The sequence below is a fragment of the Netta rufina genome, assembly GCF_964035555.1.
Source record: "Netta rufina genome assembly, chromosome: 30".
Classification (NCBI taxonomy): Eukaryota; Metazoa; Chordata; class Aves; order Anseriformes; family Anatidae; genus Netta; species Netta rufina.
Window position 1 is genome coordinate 1,407,868 of NC_140154.1, and position 13,160 is coordinate 1,421,027.

Here is a 13,160-nt window from a genome sequence, read left to right on the forward strand (position 1 = left end):
TCACTCCTTCTGCTTCTCCTCCTCTGTCTCTTCTCGCTTCTCCTCCTTGGCCAAGCTATCGGCGGCGGCTGCGGCTGCCCCACCGCCCGCCCCGGAGAGGGTCGAGCTCAAGTTGCTCTCCTTTTTCCACTTCATCCGCCGGTTCTGGAACCAGATTTTGATCTGCCGCTCCGTCAGGCAGAGCGCGTTGGCGATCTCGATGCGCCGCCGCCGCGTCAGGTAGCGGTTGAAGTGAAATTCCTTCTCCAGCTCCAGCGTCTGGTAACGGGAATAAATCTGGCGGCCCCGCCGGCGGTCGGCCCCGTAGCCCACTCCTAGGGGAGCCGAGACAAAACAGACTAAAAATCGTGAGCGCGGGGGGCGAGCGCCCGCGCCCCTCCGCCCCCGCGCAGCCCCGCGCCGCCCCACGCCCCCCCCCCCGCCGCCCCCTCCCCGGCACCCCCCCATTTTCCTCCTTTTTCATCCCCCCTTGGCACGTTTTCCCTCGGGATGCTGCCCTTTTTTTTTTTTTTTTTTTCTTTTTAAAAAATCTCTTTTGTATTTGTGGGTTTTTTCCTTTATTTTTTATTTATTTTTTATTTTTTTTCCCTTTTCACTTTTTCCTTTTTCACTTATCATTCCCTTGTCACTCATCTTTCCCTTTTCACTTATCTTTCCCTCTTCACTTATTTTTTACCTTTTCACTTATTTTTTCCCTTTTCACTTATTTATCCCTTTTCACTTATTTATCCCTTTTCACTTATGTTTTCCTTTTTCACTTATGTTTTCAGTTTTTACTTATTTTGTAATTTTTTACTTATTTTTCTTTTTTACTTATATTTCCTTACTTATATTTCTTTTACTTCTTCTCCTTTCTACTTCTTATTTTTATACTTTTTTTTGCTTTTTACTAATTTTCCCTTTTTACTTATTTCCTTTCTTACATTTCCCTTTCCACTTATTTCCCCTTATTTAATTCCCCTTTATTTATTTATTTTTCTCTCTCTCTCTCTTTTTTTTTTTTTACTATTCATTATTCATTTTTACACCCCCCCCCTCCCTCCACCATTTCTCTCCTTTTCCAGCCAATTTGGGGTTGCTTGGGGGGGCGTGGGGGGGGGGGGGGGGGCAAAGTGCCCCTCGTCCTGCGGGGAGCACAACCGCACTTTCCGCCCCCATCATTAAAACTTATTTTACCCCAGTAATATTTTGTGCTTAACTCCCGAGCAGAGCTCGCTGCACTTTATTATAGATATTTTACACTCTCGAAGTCTTTTAATTAGAAAGAGCATAACAAGCCATATTTGCTTGCAACAACTTAACAAATAAAAGGCCTGTAGCTGCAACTGTGAAGGAGCTATATTATTGTTTTTATGGGGCCATAAAAAGTCGCTCAGCCTGTTCTGCTAGGGAGAAGGTCGTAAAGATGGTTCAGTTTATTTAATTTATATCTCCGAGCTGTAAAACTTACCACTGTGGGAGTTCATACGCTGCATCCATGGGTATATTTGAATGCTAGTTTTTTGTTCTTGCGAAGTGTTCCTGTTTTGGTCACTGGTAAAATCCTGTGCGATTGATGTCTGTGTATTATGTCCCATAGAATTTTGCCTGCAGCTAGAAAGCATGTCTTTTTCTTGGTAAAAAGCATTAGATCCATAGTCATAAGGTCCTCGGCTGGAGCTAAACACAACATTATCTTGCGGTGAATAAAAAGGAGAAGAATAAATCCGGTTTTGAGCAACGGCTGCTCCATAAGTAGAAAAATGCCTGACAGGGTCATAGGCAGTTGAATTGAGGGCTACGTTGGGAAGCACCTCTTGGCCACTGGTTAGATGGCAGGATAAAGATGGGTTTGTAAAATAGGAATTCATATCGTCCTCTATACCTGGCTGTGTGATTTCTTTAATATTTATTTCTGTCTCCAGTTTGTAGTCTGAACTAGATTGTTATAGGGAAGGCTCTGCTCCAGGACAGACAAAATGACAAAGTCAGCTGACCCGGGGGGAGCCAATGGGGAGGCGGGTGTCAAAAAGGGAAAAATTGCTTTTGCTTCTGTTGATTCCCTAGTTGAAACTAAGTGTGCATTGAAAGTAAGTCCTGCACCCCCAAAACCCCCCAAGCAGCCCCGGGGAGCCCGGGGGGGGGCGAGGGGTGGCGGCGCTCCCGGAGCCATCGCTGGGTCCTGCCCCGGAGGCAGCTGCGGCCAAGTGGGAGCTGGCGCAAATTTCCCAACCCAGACTCAACTTTTCTCCCCCCACACCCCCCTTTTTCTGCCCCATGGACACTGGGGTTTGGAGGCACCGTGTGTTGTGTTGTTTGTTTTTTTTTTTTTTCCATTCTTTTTGATTTTTTTTTTTTAAGAAATGTTTGCTTAATATCTTGTAATAAAATAGCTCAGAATTCACAGTAATAAATCTCAGATGTCCACAGAATATTAAGCCATAAATTATCCCGATTTTTTTTGTCTTGTTCTCATGTAGCATTGGTCAATATTATGGAATCAAATGGTTGTGTTCCTGATGAGAAAATATTACATAAAGAGAGGGGGAAAACATGGCGACTTCTGAATTGATAACGTGTTTCAGAGCATTCCTAAAGTATGTCTTTGGGAGGGGGAAAAAAAGAAAAGACAGACAAGAAACACACAACATTGCGAACTCAGGTTAGTCTGGAAGTTAGGTTTCTCCTCTAGTGCAGTTTGACATTCCTCTCCTGCACGTTTCCCTGCTAATTTTCAACGTGTGGCAATGCTAGAGGATATTTACATTTTCAACAGCAACTACAACAACAACAACAACAAAAAAGAGCACTTCTATCCGTAATTGAGAGCAATTGGGAGCCTGGGCTGGGGACGCAACCTCGTGTTTATGTTTGCAGAAATTTATAGTTTCAGATATTTACAACTGATTGGGAAACTTCTATTGCAAATATTTAGTTAGATGAAAGAGGGGATTATATTACATCTTCTCTGGGTAGATTGCACCTAGAACTAATTGAAATGAAGACAGCTAATCTAATTTTAATTTCAATCTAGAGCCATAAATTGCCCCTTAAATGTAAAACATACCTGCTGATCTGTAAATATTGCGAGGTATCTTTATCATTCTGGTGGCTTCCTATTTAAAAATTCAATTATGGCGGGGAAACCCTGGCCTCCTCTTTTTTTTTTTTTTTTTTAACCTCCTTCGTGTCCACATTTTTATTTTAAATGTAAGGGTGCGTGGGGCTGCTGAGAGGAGGGTTTCTAGGTGCACACTCAAATTCGAAACTGAGAGCATTTGTTTGTCCTGCTCTCAGTCAATGGACTTAATTCCTTTTAGCGATGTATCTCTAAAAGATTTTAGCTGACAAAGAAGGGTTGGGGGGGGCTGTATATTTTTTCCCCAGCTATAACAGGAACCCGGATGCCAACGGATTTTATGCTCTTTTTCCTCTGTGTAACAAAGCAAAGTAATCAATGGTAGCAATAAAACCATAAACGAGACTACAACTGAAAAAAAAAAGCTCGTGTATTCATCTTCTATAACGTTAAGGCTTCCCCTGAGTGTCACTAGGGGAAAAAATAAAGTTTCTAACCAAAAGAAGGAGATAGCTGCAAGTATGCACCATGTTATTTAGCACATGTACCTTGTTAGGGAGCGCAGCCTGACTTTACCTTAGACTGCCCAACTTGTAGCCAGCCCAGTACAGATATAGGACTCATGGACATGGGGAAGATTTACAGGCGTTTTCCCCAAAAAAGAGAACTTCAGTTTGCTTTCGTTCCCCTCCTCTTCCTTTCCCCTTTCCCCCAGCCCTCTGGCAGAGCCTACCCGGGAATTTATGGAATCCAACAAACTGGAGAAAATAGAGAAAGTAGCAAAGAAATGCAATTACAGAGGGTTTTTTCCGCCTTCTGCTGACATGTTAACCCCCCCCCCAAGCCAGAGGCACTCTCTGCTGGACATATCTGGAGAGCCAGGGCTGTGCTGCAAATACTGTTAGCCATGGGCACATCTCTGAACCCAGTCCTTTCAGGGCATGGTTACTTTGGAAACCAACGCTAACCCTGAAAGCTGCTTCCAGATATTAAATTGTTGCAGGGTCCAACAAATGGACTGGCCGGATAGATGGATGAATGAGGGCTTTGCAGTTATTGGCGTGTTGTCTTACCTTATGTATTGCTTACAGCCCAATGCAATTTGGCGAGTAAATTAAAAGTAGCTCCAGCTCTATGGGTTGGACCTTTGCTAGGGCAGATTCACGTGGGGAGTTTCACCTATGGAAGGGCATTTATAATGACGCCAACCTTACCAAAGTTTGGAGGAAAGTCTGGTGCTGGAAGGACACCCTCTGGGCTATTTTTTTAATCATTATTATTATTTTATTTGCTTTTTGCTTTTGCTCCCCCCACACACATTTTTTTTATTATTATTTTTTTTTTGTATAGGTGCTCGGGGGCTGTTGTATCCGAGACCTGTGTGATAACCGTGTGACTAGGAGTCGAGAAAGTTAAGTGTTTTATTACTTCTCTAAACAGAGGGCAAGTCTTAAAAGTCTGGTCGATTTATAGTGAACAGAAACCAGCTGCCGTAAAGAAACTTAAAATAGAATCCTCTCCCCACGTTAAAAATCAGGTTTCTGGGTAGGAAAGAGAGACACAGAGAGGAGAGGGTAGGAAGAAAAAAAAAAAAAAAAAAAAAAAAAAAAAGCACAGCCACCCCAAAAAGCTCCTGCAAATACAAATGAGGCATCATTAAAGTATGTTTTGCTCACTGCAATTCCTCAGTCTCACGTTTTGAATGCACTGGATATTTTTTTCCCATTGATATTTTCTAGCAGTTTGGGGATTTCTCGAAAGTATTTCATCAAGATATGTCACTACCAAAAAGGTATTTATTTTTTCCCCCATGAAAACATGTACAGGGAATATGTGGGGCGCTTTCTGGTTAAATTGGTCTGCAAACAATTATGTAAACTCATCAGCAGAAGCAAGAACAGATGTTTTATTAAAAGTGCTACACAGCAGTAGAAATATGTACAAGTCTTCGAGTAGCTCTTTAATAGGAGTTGCTCTTTGTTCCCAGAAAAGAAAAGCGCCCATAGAAATCTGAAATAACATTCACCACTCATAAGCCATATTCCCCCCTTTTTTTCCCCCTTCTCCCCACTCTGATGTTCACACAGAGAGGGAGAGAGGGAGAGGAGAGGGAAAGGGGGGGGGGGGAAAGAAAAAATATGTGTCGGGAGATTTCCTCCCCCCTCCCAGCTATAATTAGCGAATTGATGAACTGATTTAGAAAAAGGCTTCAAAAAAATGCAAGCCCAACACATGTGTTTTCTATCCCTCAGTAATTACTGAAAGGAAACAAATCCAAATCGGTGTCCCCCCCTCCCTCCTTAAACAGCCTACAGCCTTAATAAACCGCTACTGTCAGGCTCGCATTCTGCGCAGCCCTGCGAGCCGCGGGTTGTTTGTTTGAAGAGGGGCTGGGTGGGATTTGCTGTTTTGTTCCAGCCACGTTGACCACTTGGGTCCGAGCCCGGCCCGGGGAGCAGCCGGGCCCCCCCCCGCGGCCATGCCATGCCCGGGAACCGGGACACACCGGGGACACCGAGCCCCAACGTGCCCCCCCCCCTCTCCGGAGTAAAAAAAATAATCCCAATGGTACAAGTATGGTGGTGGTGGGGGTGTTATGCCAAGTGTTTGCAAAACGCCTCTTTTTGGGATGCGGGCGGGCGGGGGGGGGGCACCCCTGTGCAGCTGAGGGGCGATGCCCCCTCCTAGATGTGCCCACAGCCCTGAGTGTGCAAGGCGCACACGCGCGTACACGCCACTGACATCTGGCCATAAAGCTGCGTGCTCACATCTGATTAAATACTTGAAGCTCTTAGAGGTAAATACAAGTGATGCCATTAAAAGCCTTTTTATTTAAACTGATTTCACCTTGTATATGTTATCTCATCCTTCCCCCCCTTTCCTTTGCTCCCCCCCCCTTTTTTTTTTAACTTGACATTTATGGCACACGTGAGTCCTAATTATTTATTTGGGTCTTTCGCTGGGAATTTATTCCTGCTCTTTACAACAGGGCTTTCCTAGTCAAATATTGCTTTTGCTGTAAATAACACCTAAAAAAAAAAAAAAAAAAAAAAGAATAACAAAATAAAAAGGGCACCACGATAACAACAACAAACTCCTGGAGGTTTATGTGGAGCATATTCGCCACGGGCTACCTCTCCCCCAGCCTGAAATGGCTCGCATTGTTTTGGAGCCGTGTCTATTCTCTGCTCTCTGTAATTACAACCTCAGAGTCAGAGTCTGGGCAGCTCTTGATTAAAAAAAAAAAAAAAAAAAAAAAAGAGAGAGAGAGAGAAGGAGAAGATGAAATCTCTCCTTCCCCTGAATACTTCCATTCAGAGCTTGATAGACTGTTTAAACTTTACTCCGGCGCTGCAGACAGCGCGATCTGAAGAGGGTGGCCTATTTGGGAGGTTTATTTGCCAATTAAAAGGCATCTCCTGCACAAAGATGCACAGAGCCATAATTAGCGAAAACACCCATTTTCCCCTACCGCCACCCATATCTTTCCAAGAAGATGGGGTTTTAAATAAATAAATAAATAAATAAAATGAAAAAAAAAATAAAGAAAAAGAAATCAGCGCCGTTTCCGCGATTTTTTTAATGCAAAGCTCCGCAACATCCAATTTCGCCCTAGGTAGATAATGAAGGGAGCATTCACCGCCCCGCGGATGGGGTTCCCAGACGAGGCAATTCTTTGCCTTCGCCTTTTCCTATTGATTTTTTGCTGCGTGGCGGTGGGAAATGGCCTTAAACATGTTGTTGTTGTCCTGGTTTTATTCTCAGAGTTGGGTTAGGAAAGTGTGCCCTTCGAGCGACCTGCAAAGTTCAGGGCGACTCCAAGTTGCAATGCGGAAAAAAATCTCTCTATATATATATAGATATATATATATTAACAATGATAATAAAAATAATAGTGGGGAAATACCCTGGAGCCGGGCTTTTCTCCTCGCCTGCAAAAGCCCTCATACTCTGCACACATTTCCAGGGAAAGGAATGGGGTGAAAAAAAAAAAAAAAAGAAAAGAAAAGAAAAAAGAAAAAAAGAAAGAAAAAAAAGGCAGAATTCTGGAAATTGTCAAAACACATGTCTCCTAAACAGGAAGCTGGGAGGTGTGTGGGGAAGAGAAATTAATGTGTTCCTACTTCTGAAATTTATTCCCTCTTTCTGCTGAGCTTTGAAAGCACTTTCTGACACTTTTAAGCGTTTATTTATATTTTCTCCGCGTCGATATTGCGACGGGTGGCGGAGGCTTTTCTTTATGAAATATTCTGTCTAATCTGCGGGATTGATTTATTTCATTTTTCTTCTCCTTTCCCCAGATCCATTGGCGACCCCCGGCCCATCCAAAGGAGGCAGCACCGAAACCGAGCCCGGCCGGGGGCTCCCGCAAACGCGGGTGCAAAAACCCCGGGCGCTGCAGCTCCACGCCAAAAGCTCAAGAAGCATCTCCAGCGCTAGGAAGGGGAGCCAAAAAAAGCGAGAAAGCCCCAATATTTTAGGAGATGTGAAATCGCTGAGTGGTGCATTGTTTACAGGGAAGTGGCTGGCGGCTGCGAAACATTCCTGCTGGCTCCTCCGCTAAAAGTGCGGGCGAGTGGGTGGATTTTTTTTTTTTTTCCTTCGGCCTCATGCATGGAAATGTCTTTTTTTTTGCCCCAATTTTGCCGGGCGGAGGGTTGGGATGGCGTCATGGCGTGCCCGCAGGTAGCAGTGTCCCGAGCGGGGCGTTGCAGCGGGGAAAAAATCTGATTTTTTTTTTGTTGTTTTTGTTTTTGGTTTCCTTTGGGGGTTGCTTTTCGCGACGGGCTGGAAACATTCCCTAAAATCCCGCTGGAAAAATTAAAATGGCAAAACTGAAAAGGACAGTGGCACTCGTGACGTCACGCTCGTCACGGACAATACTTGGTGGCGTAAAATCCCCAAAAAACGCTGTTTTGCTGCATTTGTGTGTGCACCTACATGTAAACATACGTACATACATGTACCAAAGCGATTGCTTATGCTCGGTATACAGATTAAAAATAAAAAGGAGTACGATGTTATTACGTTCCGCAAGGATAACTCAACAGTGAAAAATTGTTGTCATTAACTATAGGCAGTTTTACACTTTATTCTTTGCAGATATGAAGGCAGAAATTTAATCATAGGTCGCAAAGAAAAAAAAATAATAATTCAGGAAACAATAATAGTTGCCTTAATGATGTTTTTTTTTAGAGGCGATCACTTAGGCAGAATTAAACTATATATTTGGAGACAACCTCTTGAGCACTTTGGCGAATTTATACATTTACATCGTCTTTAATCGAGCAACAATTTAATATTTCAGGATTTGCTTAAATACACTCATATTTTCAGGGGGAAAATACCGTTCCCGAGTTGACATGCCTTATCTATTTTTATGAGTTCACGTACATTGGAATGATTTAAAACACGGTAACACGGAACGAAAGGCTCTTAAGACCTTAAAAAAAAAAAAAAAAAAAAAAAAAAGAGGAAAGAAAAAGAAAAAAACTCTCGAATTAGCAGAAAGTGCAGCCGAGGAGTTTCGAATGGCTTTGAGAAACTTTAGAAAGTTTGGTTCAGCTCAGGCGAGGGTTTATGGACGAGCGAGGAGGGGGCCGGGGGGGGGACACACACGCCTCAATGTTAAAGGGACTAAAACTTCTTTGCAAAGTGGGGTTTTATGGCGGGATAACGTTTTGCAGGCGTTTGCACCCTCTCCCAGCGGAGCAGAGTTATTTTTCCTCTCCCCTCCCCGTCTGATCCTCTGTCGCCCACCCCCGGTGTTGTGTCTCTCTCCCCCCCCCCTTTTACACAAACGGAAAGAGGGGGGAGGAAAAAAAAAAAAAAAAAAAAAGGCACCAAATTGCAAAATTGCTGGATTGCAAGTTTCTGTCACTTGGTGGCAGTATACAAAACAAGTAAACAAAAACGTGCAGAAATTTAAACACTCCCGGGGGGGGGGGGGGGGGAGAAAGGGGGACAAAGTGGGGGCAATACCTGTGGGACAATAGCCCCGTGCCCCCTCATCCCCAGCTCCGGGGCGAGGACTTTGGTTGGAGGACGAATCTGGGGGGGTTATGTGTTTTTTTTGTGTGCTTTTTTTTTTCTCTCTCTCTCTCCTTTTTTTTTTTTTTTTTTTTTTTCCGCATTGCTCTCTCCCCCTCCTTTTTTTTTTTTTTTTTTTTTTTTTTTTTTCTGGGTTTCCTCCCCGCCCCCCATTGAAGTCTTGGGTCTTTAGTCTGGGGACAAAGCCTTTTACAGCAAGGTGTGTCCCCATGCGACAAAGGCAGCGGGAGCAGCGTGTCCTCTGCAGACTGCGTCCAGACACCCGCAATTTCGGGGACTTCTGCCTTTTATTGTGTTTGTGTCTGGGGAGGAGGGGGAGGGAGACGGGGCTGCTTCTCGCCTCCTTTCCCCTGCTCCCACCCCCCCGATTTCCCCTTGCACCCCCGGCTGGAGGTCACCGCGCTGCTGTAAAACACTTTGGGGCGCCCTGCCCCGATTTCCTCGCTTTTCCACCCAAAGCCGAGCCCACACTTTCTCTCCCGGCGAACGCAAATCTGAAGGGAAAGGCCTTTTTCTGTTAGCCCTGACCTCAAGCACTAACACTGAAAATCACAACTGTTGTTGGTTGTTGTTTTTTTTTTTTTTTTCCTTTTTCTCCATTTTTTTTTCCCTGAGAGCGCGAGCTGCAGGGATTACAGCCCCGCCAACACCAGTAACAAGATCTCCAAATCTCTCCGCCAAAAATAAAAACCTTGATCCTCAATGCTACGCATCATCTCTGCCCAAAGTCCAATTTCTCCTCTATGACGAATTTTTTTATCACTCTGACCCATCTTTATTTTTTTTTTTTATCGCTCCGAGCCTCGCTTTTTATCCTTCTCCTCCCTCCGCAAATTTCCCCCTCGAAAGCCTTTGGTGCACAACGCTCCGGGCAGAAACATGGCCAAAAATAACATTTAATCGTGCAACAGCTCCTGAGATACGGAGCCCGTAGAAAATCGATCTGGACACGACCACGTTCACCGCTCGCACCTAACACCAACGGTGGTTTGGCACGAGCTCATCTATTATTTCTGGTGGGTTTTTCTTTGATTCGTTCCCCGAGCCGAATTCCTTCACACGACAAGTTGGGAAATCGCCTGGTTATCAGCGGCTCTTTGTAGTTCCAGGTTTTCCAGGCTCTGACAACACGGCGGCTTTGGCACAATGAAGCAGCCCCACGCTGGAGCTCTGCGGTCCTGAATTTGGTGCCCTTGGGTGCCAGCCGAGATAAGCGCCCACGCGTGGGGCAGATCGCGTCCCGCGGGGCTGCGACTCTTTCAAGTAAAATGTCAATCCCTGCTCCTACGCGGCTGGGATTTACGTCCTTCGGAGGCGAATAGGTTGGCAGGCAGTATTTCGGTGTAAAACACCCCTATAAATAAATGAGGAAGCTTTTGGGGACAGCAGAATTTCCATTTTTAAATTTCTCCACGCTCCTGCCTTTTTTTTTTTTTTTTTTCCCCTACCGACTACTTCTGTCGAAAAGCTATTATTTCCCTGCAAGTCCATGTCAATAACACGTGGCAATTTTCCTATAATCCCTCCCGAGCACTGATGTTAGAGATACGAGACGCAATTTATTTCCTCTGCTTTAGTCTGGGAAGAAGAAGAAGAAAAAAAAAAAAACACTACTCGGAGCGTATAAATCATTCCGTTATTCCTGCTCTACGTCCTAAAATGTTTCTCGGCATTACGGGTATATGAAAGATGACAATATGTCAGGGGAAACCGAAAATCAATACATTTAAAATTGTTTTTGGGGAGGCTTCCAGGCCTCACGGAAGCGGGGAGCGAGCGAGCGGCCGGGGCCGGCCAGAGGGAGCAGACGGATTTGGTCTGAAAACAATAAAAGATCCCATTTCTGTAATCATGTGGTTCCAATAAACACTCATTGTTTGCTCATAAAATGTCTTTACGACTAGCAGCGTTAGAGGCAGAGCCTTCACACAACGGGTTTGTTGTTCTTTTTTTTTTTTTTTTTTTCTCTCCTGCAAACAAAACGAAGGCAAAATTGTCTCTTTCCCTGATTTTTTTTTTTCTCCACGTCCCATCCCCAAACCATCTATTTATTTCTGAAAGAAAAAGAAAAAAAAAATCGGGGAAAGGCGAGTTGCCTCTGCAAAGCTAAAATAAAAATATTTATTTTCAGGTGAGAACTGCGGTTGGTTTTGCTCCGGGCAACCCCCGAGAAGCCGATAATTTCCAGCCCCAAATGCAGGCGCAAGGATTTACCAGATTTCTCAAAAGAAAAGGGAAGGGAACAGAAAGGCTGATCCGGAACTTTTGCAACTTTTTTCTTTTTTGTCTTTTTTTTTTTTTTTTCTCTTCTTCTTTCACCCCACCAAACTTCTTTTTCAAACACTCTCAGCACACCGCAACCAGAAACCACCCGAGCACTTCAGCAACCACTTTCGCTAATTAACTTCTGCGAGCGCACGCTGGAAATTAAAATAAGGGAGGCCATTTTTATTTTAAAAAACACCAAAAAAAAAAGGCAGCCAGGCAGAAAGTAAGAAGCCCGCGTCCTGCAGGCTTCCCCTTTCTCCCAGCAGCTCCAGCAGTGCCCCTGCCCCTGTCGCCACCGCGAACCCCAAAAATCGCTTATAATAAGCCCAAAAAATCGCCTCCGCCACCCCTCCCCCACCGCACAACAATGTCAGGCTTTATCGTTTATTTGTTGTCCGCCCCTATATATGTGTACAGCTGTCTGCCCAGCCCTATACGTGCACACACAGCGCTGCCGTCCCCAGCAGCAAATCTCTGCACACACACGAGCTGCTTTTTATTATTTATTATTATAATATATATATATTTTTTTGAACAAGGAGAATTCATCAAGAAAAAAAAAAAAAGACAACCTCGAGAGGAAATGAAGTCACTACGTTATATATCTCCTTACACGGCACCGATATATACACGGAGATAGATAAGATTAGATGATGGATGGGTAGGTGGGGAGGGAGGTGGATGGAGAGGTAGGTGGGGAGGTTAGCAGGGGAAGGGTCACCCTTTAAATCTCACGCCTTAAACCTGAATTCAAGTCGCTGCCGGGGGGGGGGAAAGAGAGAAATAAGGGAGAGAGGGGAGGGACCTGCATGCAAATAAAACCGAAAAGCCAACACCGTGTTAACCACTTCGCAGGAAAACCAGAGCGCTCCTGAAACTTATTATTATTATTGCTATTATTATTATTTCACGACAGGGTAGCAATCGCTTCTTGCAAGGTGGGGGGGAATTCAATCAAATAAATGCTCAGCACCCCTCCCGGAGAACTTTACACCCCATAGCCGCGAGGTTGCAAAAATAAAGCGAATAAAAGGATGAGCCTTGGGGTGTAGAAATTGTTTTGTTAATCAGCCAGCTCTTAATATTAATTATCGGCCCAGTAATGAAGCTTGCAGTCCCGAGGAAGAGGAGCAGGCCGCGGCCGCTGGCCACTGGGGGGGCTGCGGGGAGGTGGGGGGGGGAAGGGGCGTGCAAGGCCGAGCCTTGTGCACACAATTAGGAGCGCAGCTCATTAAATATGGCACTACCCCAGCCTTGGACGACCCACCCGGGCTGCGCCGGGCCGGCCCCTCCGCGCATGCGTCTCCCCCCCCCCCCCCTTTTATTATTATTATTTATTTATTTTTTTTAAGGAAAAAGTTGAGCGGATGAATTTTTGCTTATTTCTAGACACAGATTTTTTTCCTCCCCCTGCTCCAGCGCGCCCCCAGCCCCCGGTCACCCCCCCTTTCATATTCCCCCCCCCTTCTTTTTTTTTTTTTTTTTTCCCAGCCCCGCAGCCGGCTCCCCGTCCTGCCTCCCGCACCCCGAATATGACATCAGCAGCAGCAAACCCTTTTTTCCCCGAATTAACTGCATTTCTGCCGACCCGCAGCAGCTTTCCCTCATATCCAAGCTACACCCCTCGCCTTCCCCTCGCTCGCACCACGATGCATCATTATCCTTAACACCCGGGCTATGGATCATTAGTTACACATTTTAACCAATAAGGGAACACTTACCAGAGGCTCCTGTCTCCCCCTCTCCCTCTCTCTCTCTCTCTCTCTCTCTTTCTGTCTCTCTC

The 13,160-nt window shown here is 45.0% G+C and overlaps 1 protein-coding gene across 2 annotated transcripts; it reads right to left on the reverse strand.

The window, feature by feature from the left end:
• HOXC6 (homeobox C6) lies at positions 1-13,160 on the reverse strand (the record flags this gene model as incomplete). 2 transcript variants are annotated; one of them, XM_084303583.1, is made up of 3 exons in its annotated part: positions 1-314; positions 1,451-1,675; positions 13,099-13,160. In XM_084303583.1, the coding sequence occupies 2 exons, from the start codon at positions 1,602-1,604 to the stop codon at positions 1-3; spliced, it is 468 nt and encodes a 155-aa protein (XP_084159709.1). The 2 variants fall into 2 exon arrangements, with proteins under 2 accessions (XP_084159709.1, XP_084159708.1); XM_084303582.1 differs by lacking the exon at positions 13,099-13,160 and having other exon boundaries at positions 1,451-1,850.